The sequence below is a fragment of the Melanerpes formicivorus genome, unplaced genomic scaffold (genome assembly GCF_026170545.1).
Source record: "Melanerpes formicivorus ecotype bairdi unplaced genomic scaffold, bMelFor1.0.p_v2 SCAF_2, whole genome shotgun sequence".
Taxonomy (NCBI): Eukaryota; Metazoa; Chordata; class Aves; order Piciformes; family Picidae; genus Melanerpes; species Melanerpes formicivorus.
This window is the reverse complement of record NW_027142354.1, coordinates 33,683,329-33,706,503: the sequence shown is the minus strand read 5'-3', so window position 1 is coordinate 33,706,503 and position 23,175 is coordinate 33,683,329. Positions and strand designations below refer to the sequence as shown.

Sequence of the window (23,175 nt, the reverse complement as noted above, 5' to 3'; positions counted from 1 at the left end):
CTCTTCCAACCTGGTCTATTCTATTCTATTCTATTCTATTCTATTCTATTCTATTCTATTCTATTCTATTCTATTCTATTCTATTCTTATTTACTCTATTTTAAGATCAGTTTCCACTGTCATTTGGAAATTTGGGCTTTCCTAAAAGCTGAACTTTTGGCAGTGTATTACTATTTCAGCACATAAAACCCCCGTACCGTAATTATAATTAAAGATGGGATTACATTGCTGACAAACATTTTAAGTGGAGAACAGTTTTTCCATAGTCACGAGCCAGAGTATAGTTCATGTTCTGCATTTTCAGCCAAGGATTTCAGGGAGATTTGTGTTTATAGAATCACTTTGTTATGAGTTGTCTTTCTCATTTGGAGCCAGAATTTAATATTTTAGTGCAACTTGCATTGTGGAAGGCTTTATTTTTCACAAGGTCAAAAGCAATGCTTTTGAATAATTTTTATGTTTGGCCAATATTTGATATTTACCTGAGTTAGTAATAACATAATGCCATCAAGTACATTATTCCTTCAATCATTGTATTGCTTTGCTTGCTTAGTTCTTACATTGCATCCTGAATTGTGATAGACAGCATCACAAGTCTGGTTTCCACCTCAAGGGCTCTTAAAATTAAGTCATTTGAACAGCAGCCAAACCATCTACATCTATATAAAAATGTTACTTGCAATTCTTTAGCTGGTATTGCACTTCCATACATCTACTGTCTCATTTATAAGGTTTCCAAACCTACTAGAAGTTTTTGACAGGCTTTTCCTATCCTAGGAAATAACACAACTGAAGTTTAGGAATTTGATCGAATGTTAATAGTCCTCTAAGTAAGCTGATAAAACTTGTTGCTGGAGGGTATATCCATGGTTGATATGCCTCATTGAGGTTTCTGAGAGATGCTTGAATACAACCAAGTATAGAATTTCCACATTTTCATCTTTGATCTTCATGTTTGGTTTCAGCAATGTCATTGAAGAACATGTGCTTAAGTCACAGGAGCACTGTTACATGAAAAATATTATTATTGACTGTAGTTTTGAATTAGTATGTAAAGGCTTTATGTAAGATCACTGTAGTGATGTTAGTACAGAAATATTACCCCTCCCTTAGGGAGCATGTATTTAGGAGAAAGGAAATACAAAATTATATGTTAAGAAGTGCCTTTTTTAAATTGCTGAATTTAAATAGCTGAGTTCCAGAAGTTTTTGTCCCAGTTTATCCAATATTTATTTATTTTCAGGCTTTGGCAATTTTAACTAAGTTTTCCAAATACTATATGAAAGAAGAGATCACCAAACTAGTTCAAAAGGAGTCTAGGAAACAAGGATTAAATAGGATTGTTGAAACCAATTCTATTCATACAGCTTGCCTGAACATAAAACTCCTTGATAAAAGCAAAGACTGAAGAGCATCTGTATCTCTAGTCATTGTTCTAAGGTACCTGCTAAGTACTAAGGTAGTGTTAAAAATAAATAAATATATCAGGACTTTGTGCCAATAAAATGCTGGTTTAATCCATTTCATATCAAAAGATAGTTTGAAATAGTTTATTCTAGAAATCATCCATTCATGCCTTTTTTTCATCATTTGCCACTAGGACTGTCTTTGAAGCAATCTATGAAAGAAAGTCAAGCCAGAGCAGTCATTTTGCACCCACCTCCACTTTCAGCCCAGTGTTAGTATAACCAGTGCCTACAAAAGCCAATGGCAGTAATTAATAGCCCACTGGGACACAATACTGGTTCTTGCCATAGGTGTTGGGCTGATTAAGAGTTCCTTCCTTTTGGCAAGACATTTGAGAGTGACATAAATCCTGGATTGGTTCCTGAAATCCAACAGTCACCCTAAAACTCTTCCATTCCCTTTCAAAGGATCTTACCCTCTAGGGATGTATTTCCAAACAGTGAAGTATAGAGGTCTGTTTTTTGGGGAGTTTTGTGGTCTGTTGGTTTGTTGGTTTTTTTCCTATCCTGGTGCCAAGAATGACACTAAAAACAAGGCAACTGCTTCTAATTTCTGGGCTCTCTTGTTTATTACAAAGGCATCATCTCTTCAGCTTCTTAGCATTTCTTACATGACATCTGAGGCTTTTGGCTTCTTCCATCATTCAGTGTTTCATTTTTTGTCCATCAAAGGGCAATCCCATGGACCTTGATAATGACAACTTACCTCTCACAGTTGTGTTGTAACTTCCTCAGTGTGCTCCGGTGATGACTTGGCATACTCAGCTGGAGCTCACAGGTTTACGAAGGTCACAGAAAAGATACTGATGTTCTTATAAAGAAGCATGAATTCAAAGCTTGTTCAGGAGATTCTTTGTAGGGAAAACTGTGTCAATTTGGTCCAACAGGTTTGTATTTGGAGCCAATGAAGGAGTTTGGAGTGTGGCATTCTCCCAGGAGTCTGGCTTTCTGTTCATCTCAGGGGAGCATAAGCTCATTTCTTTCAGACTTAGCCATCTAAGAGGAAATGTAAATCTTCTTACATGTTTTAAGCAGAAACACGTTTCAGCCAAGGGAAGGGAGTCTGTTCTTATCACTGTTTCAAGCTGTAGCAGCTACATTTAGGTGCCTGGTTAGCAATATTCCCTTTCAGTACTAAAAAAAAAAAAAAACAAAAAAAAAAACCAAACTTTTTAGCAGGGCCTGTTGCAACAGGACAAGGGGTGATGGTTTTAAACTAGAAGAGGATAAATTTAGACTACATATATGGAAGAAATTCTTTACAATGAGGGCAGTGAAACATGGAAAGGGATTGCCCAGAGTAGCAATGCCCCAACTGTGGAACCGTTCAAGGCCGATTTGGATGGGGCTCTGAGCAACCTCATCTATTGAAAGATGTCCCTGCTCACTGCAGTGGGAACAAAATGATATCTGCATGAGAGCAATAATGATATTTTATTCCAGGTGTCAGATCATTTCCTATAGGGTAAGGGGACCCCATGACTCTGTTGGTGCTTTAGACAGTGGGTGAGGCGCAGGTGAGTCCAGGATTCAGACAGTTCACCGTATCTTTTTCTCTAGATTCCTACACCAAATTAAGTAAAAATAGGAGCCCAGATATTTGCTTTCCCAAGTGTATATTTTGACTAATGGACTATGAATTATAAAGAAAAAGGAAGGAGAGGAGAGAGATGGAAGGAGAGGAGAGAGATGGAAGGAGAGGAGAGAGAAGGAAGAAGAGGAGAGAAAAGGAAGGAGAGAAAAGGAAGAAGAGGAAAGAAAAAAAAATAATGAAAATATCTTTTTTCTCATCAGTTCTATGGAAGTAAGCTAAATCCCTTTCTGACAAGGAATTAATTTTACCACTTAATTTAAACACCCAAACCAAGGTATTAACAATATAGACAGTGATCGATCATAACATCAGCCATTGCTGGCATGCTGTAAATTTCATTCCCTGCATTTCAGTTTTCTCTCCTGCTAGACTGCCAGCTCTTTAGAGTATCTGTGTAACTGTACTCTGTGCAGCCTAAAAACCTGGAAAACAGTGTAGCTAAATGTATAATGTAATGTAATAATAATAATATAGCATCTGTAACATCTACAAGTCACAACAACATGCAGGAAGAAAAGAAGATGGAAAAGGATTCTATACTTTTTCAACAAATTTGTAAGTAACTTGAAATAGCACACTTTTTTTTTTGAGGATCTCTGAAAATTTTTTGCAGTCCATCTTCAGGTAATTTCAGCAAAAGATTTTGTCATTCCCTGTTGAAGACATGATCCAAAACTACTGGAGGAACCTTTTTCATTATGGAAAACCAACATATTTTTTTTTTAGCTGTGGTTCCTGTAATGCTCCTTTCATATCAGTGCATCCCATGTCTTTCTTTTCAGACTCTGAATGTACTTTCTTCATACTCCACATTTCTGATTTTTAATGCCATCCTGATTGTATGCTGTATGCTTTCACTTTTATGTTGGGCCATTGTTCTTTTTGTTTTATTTTTCTTTGCTGGAAATTTGTTCTAAAAAATCTTACCTTTCTTAGAGTATATTTTTTTCTGACATCAACTGCTGTCCATGTGTGCTGGTTTGAGCTTTACCCAGAGTCTAAAAGCCCAAGTGGTAACAGATTGAGATTCCTCCTTCACTCTTTCCTGGTAAAGTAAGGTAAAGCAAAATCAGGTAGGGAAGAGGAGAGGTAAATTCATGAAAGAAATAGTCAGGAATCAGTTTGGAAGTAAAAGAGATAATTTTAAAACAAAATAAATATATATATATATATATACAGCAATAACAGGGAGGGTTCACAAAGGTAAGGGATAAGGATAAATAGGAAGCCTGGATAGTCTTGTATTCCCTTGGTTGTAAGTGGATTCAGTTCTTTAGAAAGAGTGCATGCAGCTTGGAAAGTTGGCCCTGATCACATGGTCAGTTCAGGAAGCAGAAGCAGCAGGTGATCCCTCTTGAGCAGGTGAAGCACGGAAAGAGAGAGAAGTAAAAGATGTCTGCCCTTTGTATAGGCTTGCAGGACAGGAAGGGGGAGTGGAATAGACTCAGGGGACCCCTCCTCCTGGGAAGGGGAAAACCCAAGTCTCTCTCTGCCCACCTGGATCAAGTTTCTTTTGTCCACCTGGGGGCTGGGTTCTTTTTTCAGGCACCATCAAGGATGGATGTAACTGAGCACTCCATATAATGCCTGTAAGTCACTAGAATGAAGTAATACATATGCAATAGATGTAAATGCTTGGTAAAACAATCGCTTTGATGCTCTGTCATCCCAGTTTTTTGATAATTCCAATCAGAGGAGAGGAATAAAGAGTGGTTTTGTAAAGCAGACTTGGGAACAGTGAACCCCGAAGATCATGGGTTTACTTTATGTGTGTATAGAATGGGTTAGTAAAACAACAAACCAACCAACCTCTGGAAAAAAATTTCAACTAAACCAGATCTAGTAATCTGGATCATTGTTAGACTGTGAATGAAACAATCTCCTTAGCCTGTTGCTAGCAAGGAAGACCAGTATATTCTGTGATCCATTTCATTGCAGCTACTTTTACGTTGAAGCAGATGTGTCTACACTTGACAAAACCAGATCTTAATGGGAGAAGCAATTTTGTACATGTATGCATGTACATGTATGTACATAGGTGCATTCATGGAACACACTGGCAAATGTAAAGATATTATAGCTTTTCAGTGAGCAATATATTACATATGCAGTGCATGGTGGTGGTTGCTATCTTTTGTGATCCTTGGTAAGTAATGTGCAGCACTGTTTCATATCTCCCTCCATAAAATAGATATTGAAATGTCCATTATACAAGTAACAAATATGAAACTTACTACAAAGATTCACTCTGCTATTATTTCCCATACCACATTGTGGAAGTACATCTTTCACTGTAATCTTCTTACTTAAATGAAGAAAGATGGTTTTCCTGTTGGGTGTCTCTGAAGTTTTAGACAGTCTTTGGAAGCTAAATTTTATTTTTTATTTTAGTTTTCAAAGATTGATTCACTGATTAATTGCTTTACAACCCTGTGGCAAGGTCATCAGGTATCATGATTTCATTCTATTTTCTCTTTCACAGTGTTCTGACTTTGGGTCTTTGGCTGAATTTGTAGGAAACTAGACAGAATCAGACTCTTCAGTGCCTAAATCAATTCCAGTCCTTAACTAATGTCCTCTGAGGTCTATTAAAGCAAGTATGAGCTCATTTGAATAGCAAGGAAGTCTATCACTTTTGAGACTGTGAAACTGCAGACTGGATGCTTTGGACTGAAAAATGCTATGGCAAGCAATGTACCATATCAATTTCTTGCCATTAATTTAATTAGTATCACAACACTGCAGTAACAAAAGCTGTATTTATAAATTTTGTATTTCCAAATTTTACTTAGGAATAGGAACTTTTTGTGTGAAAGCCAGCAGACTTGAAAAGACTGAATTTAGTTCAGCCACATGAGTTACATGTGGCAGAGGACTGTGTAATTTGTTGACCTGCTGCAGGATGTCCTGTTATTTTCCACTCATTGAATTGTATGAAAGCTGTCAATCACACTACAAAAAATGATTTTAATTGGGGAGCCTATTAACACATTGTATCACAACTCTGCCCAAGAGTTATCTGACCACAGTCATTAAGAAAAATATGTTGCTACATCATATTGCTTTAGAAAATATAAGCCATGAGTATTTCTATTATTGCTAGTAAGTGCTGGATATAAACTAAAGTTTCTGCACTTCCTTCAGCAATAACCAGACAACTAAATTTTTAGTCACAAAGTATGTCAATTGTACAATTTTATGCTGTTTGCATTATTCCTGTACACAAAGTCCTGGGTTTTGAAAGAATTTGGTGTGGTTAGCTACTGCCTAATAATTCAACCCCTCACCTGCAAGGTTAAGAAAGTTGGGGTCAAGACTTGTCCCACTCATCCACCTGACTGGGAAAAATATTGTAGGAGAGTTTTAAGCAATGAATGAAATACCAGTGGAGAGTATTTATCAGGAGACAGAAAAGTAGATTACTAGTACCATCAAATGTTTTGGAAAATTGGAAATCCAGTACAGATTATGTATCACTAAAAAAACTTGGTTTCATGAGGCTCCATAAATAGTCACTCTTGTGTGACTCAAGATATTTAACTTGCAGTAGATGTTTTGTGATCTGGACATCTCCTGCTTTGACTCACCTTGGCCCATCACCATTGATTGCTGAGACATAAAAACTTGTAACAATGTCAGTCAACAGGACCCAGCTCCATGATAGCTATTCAAATGGTAAATAAAGTCCCTAAGAAATATTCAAGGGTCTTATAATAGTTCCCCTGACATTATGAGAATGTACTTTTCTCTCTTTGAGATGTGACCGTAACTAAAATGTCTGTATTACTGAATCAGAATAATAGAGAACTAGAAAGCTACTGGAAACAGGGATTTTTTAAGCACTCATTTGCTTGTGGACTGCTACTGTCTGCTTCCATTAAATCCTGGGACTCCTACTGGTTTAAATTGGTGCTAGTTAGAGGATAGTCACTAATCACCCTCCAAAGGTGAAGTTCTTGAAGTGACTAAAACACTGTACAAGACCTTTTGAAGGTATTTTCATACATCTCCTTTGATTATGATAGGGGATGATCAAATTTGTTGGCAAAATTCCAGAGGAGACAACTCCAGGTACTGTGTTCTCTTGAGAACTATGGTTTGGACAAAATGAATTAAACCTTTTTTTTTATTCATGACTTTAAAAAGCTGTGAGACTGGTCAGTGTGCTTTTGAGCACTCATGCTGAATATTCAAGCAACTTGCTAATGAGTTAGGCAGTCAGTTTTTATCAGCACTCTAGGAACTGCCACTTTCACTTCTGAGAGTATTTTAAGGTATAGATTAGATTGACCAACTGTGTATGACCTTAACCATTCTACATGTGCTTTTCTAAACCCTAAACTCCCTGTGTTACATAGCCATTCATTCAGGAAAGTACTTTGCAATAAATATTATTTTATATTGCAGTATACATATAAAAAAAGGTAATTACTATAGCTAGCATTTGATATTTTGTGCTTTATTATATTAAGGCTTTTACATTAGTGTTTATATATTATGTTTTTATATTAGTGTTAAAAATAAACATCTAACTTCATGTCAGTATATCTTCACTTAGGACCAATAATTTAATGGACACAAATTCTTCAAATCACTGGAGCATAAATTGAACTTTGATACACAAGTAACTATACCTCTACTTAGTGAAGTGGTTAGAAATTCACATAAATATTAACTTTAATGGGATTTATGCATGCATTAAACTTAAGTACATATTTCAATGCACTGATGAATATGAATTGGATTGTGCATTGTGAATACCTAAATATGCTGAGGATTTTGAACCTACATATCTCTTTTGAGCCACTAAATGTCTTCAGTGGCATTCTGTGTCTCCACAGGTTGCAGAATTAAGGAATAAAGCAGATTTGCTTTATAGCTGTCAGTTTGCTCGGTAAGATAGACCTGGAGATTGCCTTAAAAAACATGTGATGGCTAAGTCTGAAATAGCAGCCTCACAGTTGCTAGGGATTAAGCTGAACAGTATCCCTCCTCAGGTAACGGAATTACCCATGGGGTGTTTTTGGACTGATACTGGAAATTACTGTGGAATCACAAACGTGCCAGGAATTTTTGGGTGGTCTGGCATAAGGCCCTATTTCTCTGATGCTAAGCTGTAAGTACTTTGCTTTTCCTCCCTTTCTCCCATCCTCTGGCTTTTATCAGCTGATAAATAGTGATGATCTATTTTTTGCTCTTCCCGTGGTCCAGTCAATTTTTATTTCAGCTTGTAACCTATACAGCTGGATGGGAATTTTGCAGTCAGCTCTAAATTCTTGAAATTAGGAGGTTTATAAAGGCTGTGCTGTCACAGACAGAGAATTGTGTCTATGGTTGCCCTATTGCATTCAGAATAAGCCCCAGCTGCCATCATTTTGTCTGGGAGTAGGTCTTGGGTTCTTGAGACAGCAAAATGCTAATCATCCCCAGCTGCCAAGCTGTGTGTGGCACAAAGATTTTGTAAAACAGAGTGGAGAAAGGTCAATGAATATAAGTGGGATAGCTTTTGTGTTGTGATGACTCCTCTTTCATCAAAAGGAGTAGTAGCATTTGAGGGTCCTAGTCTGAAAATGAGGATGGGAAATTATTTGGTCAGCAGCCATAATGATCAACACTTGAGTAAATGTTACTTCACAGAATCACAGAAACATTCAGGTTGGAGAAGACCCTCAAGATCACAAAGTCCAACTGATAACCCTACTCTGCAGAGTTCACCCCTAAACCATATCCCCAAGAACCACGTCTAAACAACCTTTAAACACATCCAGGGTTGGTGACTCAACCACCCCCTGGGCAGCACATTCCAATGCCTGACCACTCTTCCTGTGACATTTTTTTCCCTAATGTCCTAATTACTTGTGTTAAATACATGTACCTTTCCTCTGAGGAGTCTCCAACTCCAGGCAAGATGCTGTAGTGATGTTTACCTGCTTCGCCTGGAGTATTGTTTATATTTTGTCAGATCTCTTTAGATACTTTCTTGTTAAGTAGCCTAGCATCCTTGTACACTGCTTTTTAAGTGAGGAAATACTACCCATAATATTATTGGCTTCGATTTTTATTACAAAGAATGCTTGTCAACCAGAAAAGCTCTGATAATAACATTTGACCTGTGAACATTATTGGTCTTTAAGCATTCAGTTGGGCTGCTGTGTTTGAGCCAAATGAAAGCTCTGAGCTTTTCTTGGTCTTACTATAGAAATTTATACATATATGCTTTAAATATGTATACTGCACAGTCTGAAGATTGTTCTGACAGCACATTTAAAACATTAAATCACTATAATCATCAGCTATACATAGGACTTACCAAGTAGTTTCAGGGTGTGTCCGTAATAACCCTGTTTCTACAGTAGCCATCATTTTCATGAATGAATTGGAAGTAATAGCAACGTCATTGCCAGTAAAACTTGTGGATGACAAAGACTAAAAGAATAATAAACATTTACAAAGACAGATAACTAGTACAGAGTAACTAATTTAATTGCTTGTTAAATTAGACTTATTAAAATAAAATGTGCCACCACTGCAAGGGTAGAACACGTTCCACATGTGACATGGAGACACACAGCTATGATTTATATCACTAAAGCTCAGACAGCTACAGTGTAAATGTCAGCTTTCTATATGGATAAAGGGGAGAACAATGGACGTGCTTTGTTATTCATCTGATGTATTTTAGAAGCCTCCTTTAGGATAATAAAAAATAAACCCTGAGAGTGCCTCTTTTTCTTTGTCAAATAGAAATGTAGCCCAAATGTCTGCATTTGTTCAGTTGAATCACAGAATAGTTAACAGAAATAGAAAACATTTTTTTCTTCCCTAGGAAAGAGAGCTAATGAGACCCTTGAATCTAGAAAAAGGGGAGTTAGTAGGAAGACTGATGTCAGTTTGCTTCACTATAAAACATTAATGAGATTGCCTCTTTAACATACAATGTACAGATGCAGTGATCTTTGAGAATGCTGTTTAAAATACATGGCTAAAAGAATGACAGAATTTAGTATCTGAAGTGGAATCGCAGTGGATGATAGTGTAGTACTGACACAATTGCACTGACACAAATGCAAGTACTGGTTTTGGTGTGCAGAATTGTGAGCCTGACAAATATTGGGCTTGGAAGGGGAAAGGTTGAGAATTGTTGTCTGTTTGCTCCTTTCTTACCATATACCTTAAGACTTAGTTAAATCTAAGATGTTGTTGGGATAAACTTAGTTTTATTTCATTTTATTAAATTAAACATACTTTTGAAAACAGTTGCTGATCTTAATATTTGCTTTTTTAAAAAGCATCTAATTTTAATAAGTTTCCCAGGGTTGTTTTTGAGGTACCTTTTTAAGTTTTTGAGTAAATATTGTAACATCTAACTAAGCTGGATAATGTTAGGGGAAGGTTATTCCTGCCGCTATGTGAAGGTGCTTGGGTTTTTCCACTCATTGTACACAGGATCTGGGGAAACCTTCTTCTCAATTTGAATACCTAAGTGGAGCACTTAAACATGAATGGTGTGAACATCAATGGTGTGAATTTCCAATACCTATACAATTTATAGTACTACTAGCCTGTACAGTTCTTATGTACTCCCAGACACCAGAGTCAGTAATCCATGAAGAGCTGTTATTGATTATATGATGTAATGCAACCTGTCTAACACTGAGCTATGCACTGCACGGTTGCAATGTGGCATCCAACTGCATATGTCTTTATTTTACTTTCAGAACTCAAAAATAACAAGTGCTCATTCAATTTATTCCAAAGCCAGGTTCACACCCTCACAGTAACCTCAGAGGGAACACAATGATGTTTTTGTCTGCAGACAGAGTAGCTTTGGAATTACCATGTGTCACATCCACTCTCTTCAGGGCCATATGACTGAAAATACAAGGTCCTCTCTTCTGACAGTTCCACTTATGTGGGTGTTGAGGGTTGGGGGGAAGGCCAGGCCTTCTCCCCCCCTGTAAAGTGAAGGGAAGAAAAAAAAATTGAAAGGAAAAAAACTACAGCCAGATTAGCAGAGGGATTGTGTGCTGTATTTACAATGCAGTTTAGGGAATGCAGGTTTATATACAAAATTTACAATATTTACAACATATACACAGAAACATACAACAAAGTAACACAGAATGAGATTCCCCTCCCCTGCCAGGAGGAAGGGTTTCCCCCTGTACCCCCTTCTCTCCCCTTTTTCCCCAGAGAGGGTTAGAAAGAGAGAAAAAGAGCAATTTTTAATTAAAGGCAGTTATATGGTTAGAGCAAGTGTGTTAGCAGAGGCCTTATCTGTTCCAAGGTCAGTCTGGCCAAAAGCCCAGAAGCTGTGAGCTGCGGGAAGGAGGGGGGAAGAATGCAAGACTGAGACTAGTCTCACTGGGAATCAAAGTTGCTTTCTACCAATCCACCAATGAAATTAGTTTAGACCTGTCTTGTTTATAAAACATTCGGCTATGGTGTCCCTTTGTTAAAGGCACCGCCTCAAAGGGTCACAGTGGGTTGTAAAAGACAGGTGAACTGGTATGGAGCTGGCATTATTTTTCAAAGGACAGGGCAGCAGAGCTTGTGTAACTTCATAGATCAGATGTAAATCTTGAACCACTACAGGGCCCTGTGTACTGATCATTGTGCTACTCGTAGTTCTTAAAGTAGGTATTAGGAGGCATCTCAGTGTTGTACTCTGCTTCTGTCCTGCATGACTCTGCTGATGGGCCATCAAAGTTGGGTGCTTCTGCCAGTCGCAGACATAGTCAAGCGAACACTGAGTTATACTTTGGCTCTTCAAAGGTTTTGTCTGTGACAAGCAGTATGACCCCTTTTAGGGGTCACATTCTACACCCACATTGAGAAGTTCAAGGCATAGCTTGTCAAACTTTTCAGGGGTAAGCTTATTTATTAAGACTTTTACTTTCCTGACGATTGCAGGAACTAGTGAAGGTGAGTGAAATCTTCAGCTGAAGCTGTGGTCCTCTATAAACCACAGACCTCATGTTTTATGTACCCTAAAACTAAATTAAAAAAGATGTGAAGGTGTGCGGTGTCCTCCCTTTGAGAGGTGTCAGGTGTGAGGACCTTAGCTTATAGCTTGTTTCCCTAGAACCAACTATAACTGGAAGGTGTTCCATCTAAAGGATCAGAAGGACAGATCTAAGCAGTCAGGGATAGGTGATCCATGGAGATTTCCAGAAAGCTTCAGTGTTATCAAGAAAGCTTTAGGAGCACCTCCCATGGTGTTGGAAAAAGGAAGAGATGGAACTGAAATGTTGCTGTTTCATCTTAACTCACCTTTAAATGAACAAGCTTCCCCCTACACATGCTTGGAGTAAGTGGAAAGGAGGCACTGGAACCACCTTCCATCCAGAATAAGTGCTCAAAATAAGACACAGAATCTGTCCTTTCACCCTAGATTCTGAGTTTGGCAAGCACATCCAGTGAAGCTTTTGCACCCAATGCATTGTTCCTGTGTTATTAAGAGTAGTGAGGGGACCTTGTTCTCATGGACGACTTCAACCTGCCTGATATCTGCTAGGATCTCAACACAGCAGAGAGGAGACGGTCTAGGAGGTTCTTAGAGTGTGTGGAGGACAGCTTCTTGTCCCAGGTGCTGCGAGAGCCTACCAGGGCAAGGCTATGCTTGACCTCCTCTTCACCAATAGGGAAGGGCTGGTGGGTGATGTAGTGGTCAGAGGGTGTTTAGGGGCCAGTGACCACGAGATAATTGAATTCTCATTATTTGGTCAAACTAAGAGGGGTAGCAAGAAGACCTCCACTCTGGATTTCCGGAGGGCGGACTTCAAGTTACTCAAGGAACTAACTCAGAAGGTTCCGTGGAAAACAGCCCTTAAAAACAAAGGGGTCCAGGAGAGCTGGACCTACTTCAAGGAAGAATTGTTGAAGGTGCAGGGACAGGCTGTGCCAATGTGCCGGAAGATGAGCCGCTGGGGCAGATGGCCAGCCTGCATGGTTAATGAACTTTTAATAGAACTAAGGGAAAAAAAGAGGGTGTATCACCTTTGGAAGAGAGGGGAGGCAACCCATGAAAAAATTAAGGATGTTGCTAGGTCTTGTAGGAAGAAAATTAAGGAGGCAAAAGCACATTTGGAGCTTAAACTGGCCTCTACTGTGAAGGACAACAAAAAGTCCTTTTATAAATATATTAATAGCAAGAGGAAGGGAAAGGACAACCTCCACTCCTTGGTTGACATGGAGAGAAATGTTGTATCAAAGGATGAGGAAAAGGCAGAGATACTTAACACCTTCTTTGCCTCAATTTTTACTAGCAGGACAGAACGTCTTCCAGACAGCTGGCCTGCAGAGCTGGCAGAAGGAGTCAGGGAGCAATATCGTTCCCTTGTGATCCAGGAGGAAGTAGTTAGAGACCTGCTCAGCCACTTGGATCCCCACAAGTCCATGGGACCAGATGGGATCCATCCTAGGGTGCTGAGAGAGCTGGCAGATGAACTGGTTAAGCCACTCTCCATCATTTTTCAGCAGTCCTGGCTCACAGGTGAGGTCCCAGATGACTGGAAACTGGCCAATGTGGTCCCCATCCACAAGAAGGGTCGGATGGAGGAACCCGGAAACTACAGGCCAGTCAGCCTGACCTCAGTGCCAGGGAAAGTGATGGAGCAGATTACCCTGGCAGCAATAACTGCACACCTGAAGGATGGCCTAGGGCTTAGGTCCAGCCAACATGGATTTAGGAAGGGCAGGTCCTGCCTCTCCAACCTGATCTCCTTCTATGATCAGGTGACCTGCCTGGTGGATGTGGGGAGGCCTGTGGATGTGGTCTACCTGGACTTCAGCAAGGCCTTTGACACCGTCCCCCACAGCAAACTGCTGTCTAAGCTGTCAGCTCATGGCTTGGACCACTACACTCTGTGCTGGGTTAGGAACTGGCTGGATAGCCAAGCCCAGAGAGTGGTGGTGAATGGTGCCACATCCAGCTGGCGGCCAGTCACTAGTGGTGTGCCCCAGGGATCAGTGCTGGGCCCCATGCTCTTTAACATCTTTATTGATGATCTGGATGAAGGCATTGAGTCCATCATCAGTAAATTTGCTGACGACACCAAGCTGGGGGCAGGAGTTGATCTGCTGGAGGGTTGAGAGGCTCTGCAGAGGGACCTCGACAGGCTGGACACATGGGCAGAATCCAATGGCATGAGATTTAACACATCCAAGTGCCGGGTTTTGCACATTGGCCACAACAACCGTATGCAGTGCTATAGGCTAGGGTCAGAGTGGCTGGAGAGCGGCCAGATAGAGAGGGACCTGGGGGTGCTGGTTGATGGTAGGCTGAACATGAGCCTGCAGTGTGCCGAGTGTGTCCAGAAGGTCGAGGGAGGCTCTTCTTCCCCTCTTCTCTGTCCTTGTGAAACCACACCTGGAATACTGTGTCCAGTTTTGAGCTCCCCCATTCAAGAGAGATAGGGATCTGCTGAAGAGAGTCCATCAGAGAGCCATGAGGATGATTATGGGACTTGAGCATCTGCCCTACAAAGACAGACTGAGAGACGTGGGGCTGTTCAGTCTTGAGAAGAAGGGATCTGCTCAATGTCTATAAATACCTGAGGGGTGGGTGTCAAGTGTATGGGGCCAAGCTCTTTTTGGTGGTGCGCAATAATAAGGCAAGGAACAATGGATACAAACTTGTACATAGATTTCACTTCAACATGAGGAGAAACTTCTTTACAGTGAGGGTGACGGAGCACTGGAACAGGCTGCTCAGAGAGATTGCAGAGTCTCCTTCTCTGGAGACTTTCAAAACCCACCTGGATGCTTTCCTGTGCAGGTTCCCCTAAGTGATCCTGCTTTTGGCAAGGGGGTTGGACCTGATGATCTCTTGAGGTTCCTTCTAACCTCTAACATTCCGTGATTCTGTGAGGTTGTGTTCTTACAATAGAAAAACATGTGTTACAGCTGTCTTTTCTACTATCCCCATGAGCCTGCAACACTTCTACTCTCAGTTTTCTCCAGTGCACCTGTGTATACAAAAAGCTAAATTGTAAAGCATGCCAGTTTCAGCTGCTGTTATGGTTTGAAGGTAGAACTTCTGCCTAGTTCCTAACTGCAAAAACAAGAATAGGAACTTTCTGGGCATTTTTGAGTAAAAGGTAATTAAATTATCATTTGACACAGAATAATAACATAGGTATTTATCATTCCATTTGCTTGCTAATGTGGATAAAAAGCGGTTGCATAAACTATTCTTTCTCTTTTTGCTTCTTTGCTTTTTTTTGTGACTTGCATGGCTTATTAGGTTGGAAGGCAGAAGTGTTCTCAGTGACAAACCCCCCTGGTTGTTTTGCAGCCACTGCTTAGCTGCCTATTTAGAAGCAGCCTCCATGTCTTGAACTAGAGTGTTTAGGAAAGGACAGGATTTCTTCAGTGTATGGAAATCTGATAAAGAACAGTAGAGATGTAAAAGGCCCAACTAGCCAACCGATCCCCAAAATACCTCATCTTGAGAACACAAAAATTATGTCATTGAAACCTGTGACTTCAGTCCTTCCCAGAGCTGGGCATCCTGCCCAACTCCCTCAAGGGATAAAGACCATAAATCCAGAGAGGGCTGGGAGATTATTGATCCAACAGACACTCCCTATTCTCTACCTGGATATTAAGCCAGTGTTGACTTAACCCTGGGTACTAGTGTAAAGGTTAGAGGAAACCCCAACCTTGTACTTCTTTGTGGTATTAACAAAATGTTAGAAGACAATGGAAAGCAACACAAAAGACTGCACAAGAAAGATTAATCCTGTGTCAATGAACATTTTAGCCAGATTTATCCATCAATCCCACTGTGTGTGAAGTGAGCCCTAATGATACATCAGTCATTGACCTGTAACTTGGTGTATAGTTGTTGGTTTTTCTTTCGCTTACAGATCTGTCCCAGCCCCCATGTTTTTGAGGCTTTAGTTGTAAGGCTTGCAATCTGCTACAGAAATTCTGAGAATTATAGTTGGGCCACTGGGAAAAGACAGCTTAAAAGAATTTTTCTTTTTCGAAGTAGCTCTTTAGACCTCAAATTTCACAGATATTTTTAGTATCTTGCAGATATTTTCTGTTCTTAGAGGACACAGTCTGAAGCTGTGCCAGGGGAAGTTTAGGCTTGAGGTGAGGAGAAAGTTCTTCACTGAGAGAGTCGTTCGCTATTGGAATGGGCTGCCCAGGGAGGTGGTGGAGACACCATCCCTGGAGGTGTTCAAGAGGGGATTGGATGTGGCACTTGGTGCCATGGTTTCATCATGAGGTCTGTGGTGACAGGTTGGACTTGGTGATCTTTGACGTCTCTTCCAACCTTGGTGATTCTGTTATTCTGTGTTCTGAATTTAACTTAAATAAGGTGCAGTGGGATAAGAAAATCATGCAGTTCTGAATGGGTATGTCTTACAGAGTTTTTAACAAAGGTAATCCTATGATGCCTGGTAACCATGTTGGTTACTAAGTGCTTGATTAGATTTTTGCACACCTTCTCTGTTCTTCTTCAGGCTTCTGACCCTGCTGAAGGCAATTTTTAAAATTTTTTTTATTGTATACAAAATATTCCTGCAAGAATTTGGAGTTATGAAACTCTTTCACAAGTAACAGGGCCTTTTATAAGGGAGTGAATGAACTGCAATGCCTTAAAGGTGAGATTTTTAAAGGTATTTAAATGGAAATTGAATACCTAAATTGTTTTGGAAATCACTCTAGATGTTTACTTGTGTCTGTAGATGCTTTAGTAAATTTGTTTCATGTGGTTTGCCTAAGGTGGGGTTAATAATTATTGCCTTCCTTATGACAAAGCAATAGGAAAATATAGCTGTTTATAAAATCTGATGGAATGGGTAAGAAATGTCAATGAATTATAAAAGAAAACAAGAAGACCCAAGTTCAGCTTTTTCTAAATTGTAGATTTTCCTCTAAGCGCATGCTTGAAACTGTAATGGATTGAGGTAACTTCCAACTGTTTACAAAGTAACCACCACATGGTTAATCACAATTATTTGCTAAATCCTTTCTACAGTGTGGTTGAGAATCTGTGAAATATTAGGTAAAAGGTCTTCGAGGGAATTTGATCTGCTCAGTGCATTCTGATAGAAAAATTCACATGCTGTTACTTATCTTTTCTGGTTGATTATAGTTTTTGTGGCAAACCTATTACCTGGGTATTTAGCCCTTCCAAGTTCACATTGATTTTTCCTGATATCATCTCCTTTACTTACAAACACAGGGTGAGTACGAATGCTGGCTGAAATTATTTTTTTAATGCATTTACAAAAAATCATGATACAGTCCCCACAAGTAGCTTTTATCTGTGTAATCTTTTTTTCCTTGTCACCATTACTGCATATTCTCAGTTTGCTATTTTACTTATCACATGCTTTTGTTTCCATTAACCAGGATGCTGAGAAATTAGCTGGAGAAGAGCATGCCTGGAAAGAAGTCAAAGATGCTGTAAATGAAATGAGATATCCAAAGTCAAAAGAAGGTATCCTTTTAGTGACAGGCTACAATCTGTCATTCAGTTGTGAAAACAATCCAGAGAGTGCCTTAGTATGTAATTTGTCTTTTAAAATGTATTTCCTAAAGTTTTAAAATGTATTTTTAATAGATTTTGTGTTTAAACCAAGTATTATTCTTATTTGTACTACTAATAATAGAAGCTGTGATTACTTGGACTGGAACTGCTTCATAGCAGGGATAGTAGGCACCTAGAATGTGAAGGAATATTTTGGCTTATGTTTAGACTTCTGTCATCACAACCCACTGCTTCATACAAATCCATTTCTAAATGAAATAAGGCTAAATCTGTTAAATTATTTGTCCCATTACTCCCATTGTGAACACTCACAGATTCTCATTCTCTGCATAGCAATGACAATGGGAATGACATAATCATAATTAGGTGCACTGCAAAAATAGATTCATTGTAGTAAGTTAGAATGTTAATAGATAAAAATAATTGTTAATTAAACAAATTGATCTTGCACTAATAAATAGAACTGGAGCCTAGTGGCCATCATGTAGGTATTCAGTCCAATTAAAAAAAAAATAATCATTGAACTGCAATGACCAAGAAAAAATGAGGAGAACAAAGGTAGAAATTTTTACTAGATGATTTATTGATTCTTCTGTCATATTAGTCTGTGCAGTGGAATTTCACTGACTGTGATTTTGTCCTGCTGTAGCAAGATGCCTTACCATTTCCAGAAACATGGGCTTTTTCTGGAGCTAGAGATAGCTAAATTTTCCTGCACTCCTTTCAGCAGCATAAGCCCCAAGTTTGCATAGTGATATTCCAGGCTGGAAACAAGTGATCACAATTTTTATTTTAATAAACAAAACCAACAAACAAACAAACAAACAGCAACGACAACAAAACACAACCCACACACAAAACCAAAAAAATGCCACCAAAACAACCCACCAAAAAAACCCCACCACGAAAACCCAATAACCCAAACAAAAAAAACACCCACCCAACATAAATAATAATTTAAAAAAAACCAAAACACCACCAAACACAAAAGAGAATTTGTTTCTAATATGGAGAGATTTGTTTATTGGCAAAACAGAAGCACTCATCTCATCTGACTTCAATTTTCATGTTGTTTCTCGTCGGTCTTAAATTCCTCTGTGGACACTGGATTGACACAGACAATACTGAAACATACAGTTACACATCGATACCCATGTTTTATCCTGAGAGATAATTTGTAGATATGTAACATAGAGTTGCAATAATTTTTATATGAAAAGTATGATGCCAGAATCCTCATCCTATTTAATGTTCTTACATTTAATTGCAGGATAAATTGTACCTACTGTACTTTCCTACGGTCTTTAATTGAGATTGCTGATTTAACTGACGTTAAAAAAAAAAAAAAAATTAAACACCTTTTAGTAAAATATATCATGTTGAAAAAAGAAAATTATCCCTCTTGTCTGTTCAGCTTCTGTTCTCAAACATGGGCTACTTGAAATGTGTCATCTTTCCTTCCTTTGCACCACAGTACTAGTGCTAATTAGCGTGCAGTGGTGAGTGCAGTACCTGAAAAGGAAAACTGGCAAAAGGAATACTAGACCTTCCTTGCTGACTGAGGCAGTCATTGGTTTCTGCAAATGCAAATTTTTTTTGCAAATTAAACCATTTCTATAGAATAGAATAGAATAGAATAGAATAGAATAGAATAGACCAGACCAGACCAGACCAGACCAGACCAGACCAGGTTGGAAGAGACCTTCAAGATCATCATGTCCAACCTATCATCCAACACTATCTAATCAACTAAACCATGCAACCAAGCACCCCATCCAGTCTCCTCCTAAACACCTCATAGGGCTTGTGCTCCAATGTCAGTGACTTCCAAAATCTGAGTTTGTGATTATAACTGATTTGTTGTAATGCTAAATCTAGTTGGAGAACTTGAAACAATATGTATGTGTGTTACAAGTAAGGTGTCTTGGACCAAAATTCCAGATTAAGCATACAAACTGAGATGCTAAAACCCAGTGCAAGGGGATTATTTTGCAGAAAATGATTCCTCTGCAGCCCAGGCTGTACAACATTAGCAGAGATGCTTGAGGGCTGCCCCTCTGGTCAGGCAGATACAGAACGACCAGTTTCTCTTTTGTCCTGTTGTAGCTGATAGAAGTTTTTCTAGTTTGCAGCTTACATACCTGGCTGTTTGGTCCCAACAGATTTTGCAATATATTACTCCTGCTATTAGATGCTGGTGAGCAAACAAAGCAGTATAATGAGAAGCAAAAGCAGACTAATACTCTGCATGAGCTAAAATGTTATCTTTCAGGAATGCCAGCCCTTTGTACTTTCGACAAAAATTGTATCAAGTGGAAATAATATCTCTCATTCTTCTGTTTGTCTGTCCATAATCAGTTTTGACGAATACATGGATGTTTCCCAGAGATATAAAAGTTAAGGTACAATTTAATAATAACACATTCTTTCCCTTATATGGTTCTTTAAATCCAAGGGCAGGAGAGCAATTCACAAATAATTAGTTTAGCCTTGTAACATTCATGCTATAAATCATGGTCCAGCCACATAGTGGTCACATTCTTGCATTTAAGTATGTAAATATTCCTATGTTCAGAAAGGAGGAATTACTTAATCACAGGTTTATCACTGTACACTTAAATCCATTGCTGGATTGGGGTGAACAGTGTTCTCAGTAATGTGAAGATGACTGGTGGGCTTCCTTGAGTTGATTGTATACAAACAATTTTACCATTTTTCTTACTGTGAGTCTAATTTATTGTCTTTTAATTTGGTTTGTTCTTACTGGTTCACATATCCTCTTTTTGGTGTTTAAACTGCTTGCATCCTGGATTCCCATTAAGTTCTAGGTGACAGTACTCATTTAAAATCTGTGATTATTGGTATTCATCTTAGGTGTAGTCTGAGGGAGAAGAATCTGATCCACAGAGATGTCAAAACAGTGTAGAATGTAATGAAAATAAGTGACTTGTGGTAAAGTTTGTCAAACTAAATTGAACACAAGCCCCAGTTTACTTTTCCTCTCCTGTAAACACACAAAAAACATCTAGTACCATTAGAGATAAAAACTTTAACTGCTAAGATCCTTAATCCTGAATAGGGTGTCAAACATCAGAACTGATGCTTTGTGTTGTTTGTTTTTTGGTTTCGTTTGGTTGGTTGGTTTGTTTGTTTTACCATGAAGCATGCAGCTGTGCAAGTGAAAAAGCCAATGGTCTTTACAAGTGTTTCAAGGAGAAAGAAAATTAATTAATTCCAATAAAACATTGACATTTCTTGATAATTATAAACCAAATCCTGGGCATCTTAGAAATATATGTCATTATTTGGAGAAATATCTTTATAATAGTTTCAGCAGCTAAAAAAAAGTATTTGAATTTTAGTTTGTTATGTATTAAAATACACTTTCAGGTTGCCATCTTTCTTTTACCCATTTCTTGCTGAGATACTTACTCCTATAGAAATTGTTTTGCTAATTATAAACAAAGTATAGTTACCTAAGCTAGCACTTCTGTGTTAAGTATGTTTTCAAGAATTAAAACAGAGGCTGGAACTATGACCTGTGACCTGTGGCTCCTACTCCTTGCTAACAACATTTAGAAATTGTATTTTTGTTTGATGAAAGACATTTCTTTAACTAAGGCTAACAACAGAGTGGGAGCAGGTTCTGACAAGATGCCAGAATCTTTTGAGCAGCAATATGGGTCGTCTTCCAGACACAAATATCTATCAGCTGAAAATGCTTGACTATGCCATGGATGCCTGTATTAACCTTGAATCCTGGGAAGAGGCTTTGTATTATGGCAGCAAGACTTTGGAACCATACAGGTAAGGGATGTGATTGGTTGAAATGTTTCCAAAGGTGGGGGGAGATGGGGCTGTTTCATTAAAAACAAAGGTTGTGTTTTGTCTACAGGATTCATACTGGTTTTAGTTCTTGCTATATGTCTTGCCTTGCTTCCCAGGCTAATAGATGAGGCAAAACTCCCATTCTGATTCCACAGGCAGCCTGAAAATAAATAAAATGGTAATGGGAACTGTAATAATAGATGATTATTAGCTCCTCACTGTTTCATGTGTTCAGATGCTGCACTACCCCAATCAAAAGGTGACTTTCTGCTTCAGACTCCATTGCTGTGATGAACTAGGGAGCTCTCTGAAATAATGTATGTTCGCTATATAAGAGGCAATCTTGCAGACTGCAGTATCAACTGGAAAAAAAAAAAAACAGTTCCTCTTTTGGGGAGGAGCCGAGGTGGTGAAGCACTTGCTGTTCTTCTCTCGTGGTCAGTATTCTTATGCTATGTGCTGGGAGAGTTTCTGAGTCTGATGGCCTTTTTTCAATATGGAGAGATGCTCTAGGAGATCGTGCTTCATGTGGTGGGTCTTAAAACATGATCAGAACCTGTAGATGTAATGCACCTTTGGTCATCTAGTGAAGAAAGAGCTAGTGCTGTCTGCTTTGATGTGTGTTCTAAAAGCTCTAAGACTCAAACCTCTGGATATTTGTGTTGTTTGTAACTAATTGTAAGCCTTATGTTGAGTAGCCAGTGTAATGTCCTTCATAAATGAATGTCCATTCTTGGTAAGGGCTTTTTTAGAGCATCCATTTCTTCTCTGTTGGTTCTGCTACACCATGTGATGTCTTGGCTCATAGCGTATTGTTGAGAACTGTGAGGGGTATGCTAAGTGCTGAGCAATATGTGCCACTTTGAACATGAACATCTCAGATTTTACATGTCTTACCTAATCAAACCAGAATGCCATCAACATTCAGCATTTTGCCTGAGGAAATTTCACCTGGCATGAAATTTCACCTGGCATAAAATTTCAGCTGAATAAAACTCTGAGGTTTGTTTGAGCATTTCATTGCTTTCCATAAAGAGTAATTACCAAGACATCTGAATAATTTGTGCTACATCAAAGGTGTAGAGAAGCTCAGTGTTCATAATGACTATTACTTCTCATAAAGGAGGGCATGAGTGCCTCCAAATTCCTTCTGGGTGAATTTCATATCAACATTTTCTACTTAACCTTCCAAACATGGCTTATGTAGTACTACAGCAGTACATGCTTCCTGACAGCCTTTTGCCATATGGAATGCTCCAAATAAACAGAGTAGTCTACCTACTTACATGTTCCCTTTTAAAATAAAACCCCCGAACAAACCAAAAACCCTCACCTGTTTTTTATTTTATAACTTGTTAACTTAGTTCTTCAGAACTGAAAAGGGAGGATTTTTCTACAGACATTTCCAGCAGCAGAGATTACAGTGAGACCAAATACAGTTTTACCAGATAATTAATAAAGCTTTCTCTGTTGTACTTACAAAAGTGTACTGCATTTTTCAAGCTGTTTAATTCAGGAGTTCACTCAGTATCTCTTAAAGAATGCTATTTGCATGAGATGTTTGAACGTTTTTTGCACCTTGAAGAGCTTGTCTTTGTTCTCTCCTCATCCAGAAACATTATTTAAGAGAGGTTTTCTGTTGCTGTGCTTTCGTTATACCTTCAAGTCATTCCTACAAGTTTTGACACACCTGAAACAAAATCCTCAGTTTCTCATTACAACAAATTGTGGCCTGAGCAGCAGGAGAGCAAATCCTGGGAAATCTTTTGGGATGC

The 23,175-nt window shown here is 38.8% G+C and overlaps 1 protein-coding gene across 3 annotated transcripts in view; it reads left to right on the top strand.

Moving 5' to 3' along the window:
- The window catches only part of SMYD3 (SET and MYND domain containing 3), a 451,319-nt gene that overhangs the window by 364,536 nt on the left and 63,608 nt on the right, over positions 1-23,175 (top strand). For all 3 annotated transcript variants that reach the window (XM_068155709.1, XM_068155693.1, XM_068155702.1), the window contains 2 exons: positions 17,434-17,521; positions 21,205-21,379. In XM_068155709.1, coding sequence (XP_068011810.1) covers positions 17,434-17,521; positions 21,205-21,379 — 263 coding nt within the window. The remainder of the gene's footprint in view (positions 1-17,433; positions 17,522-21,204; positions 21,380-23,175) is intronic.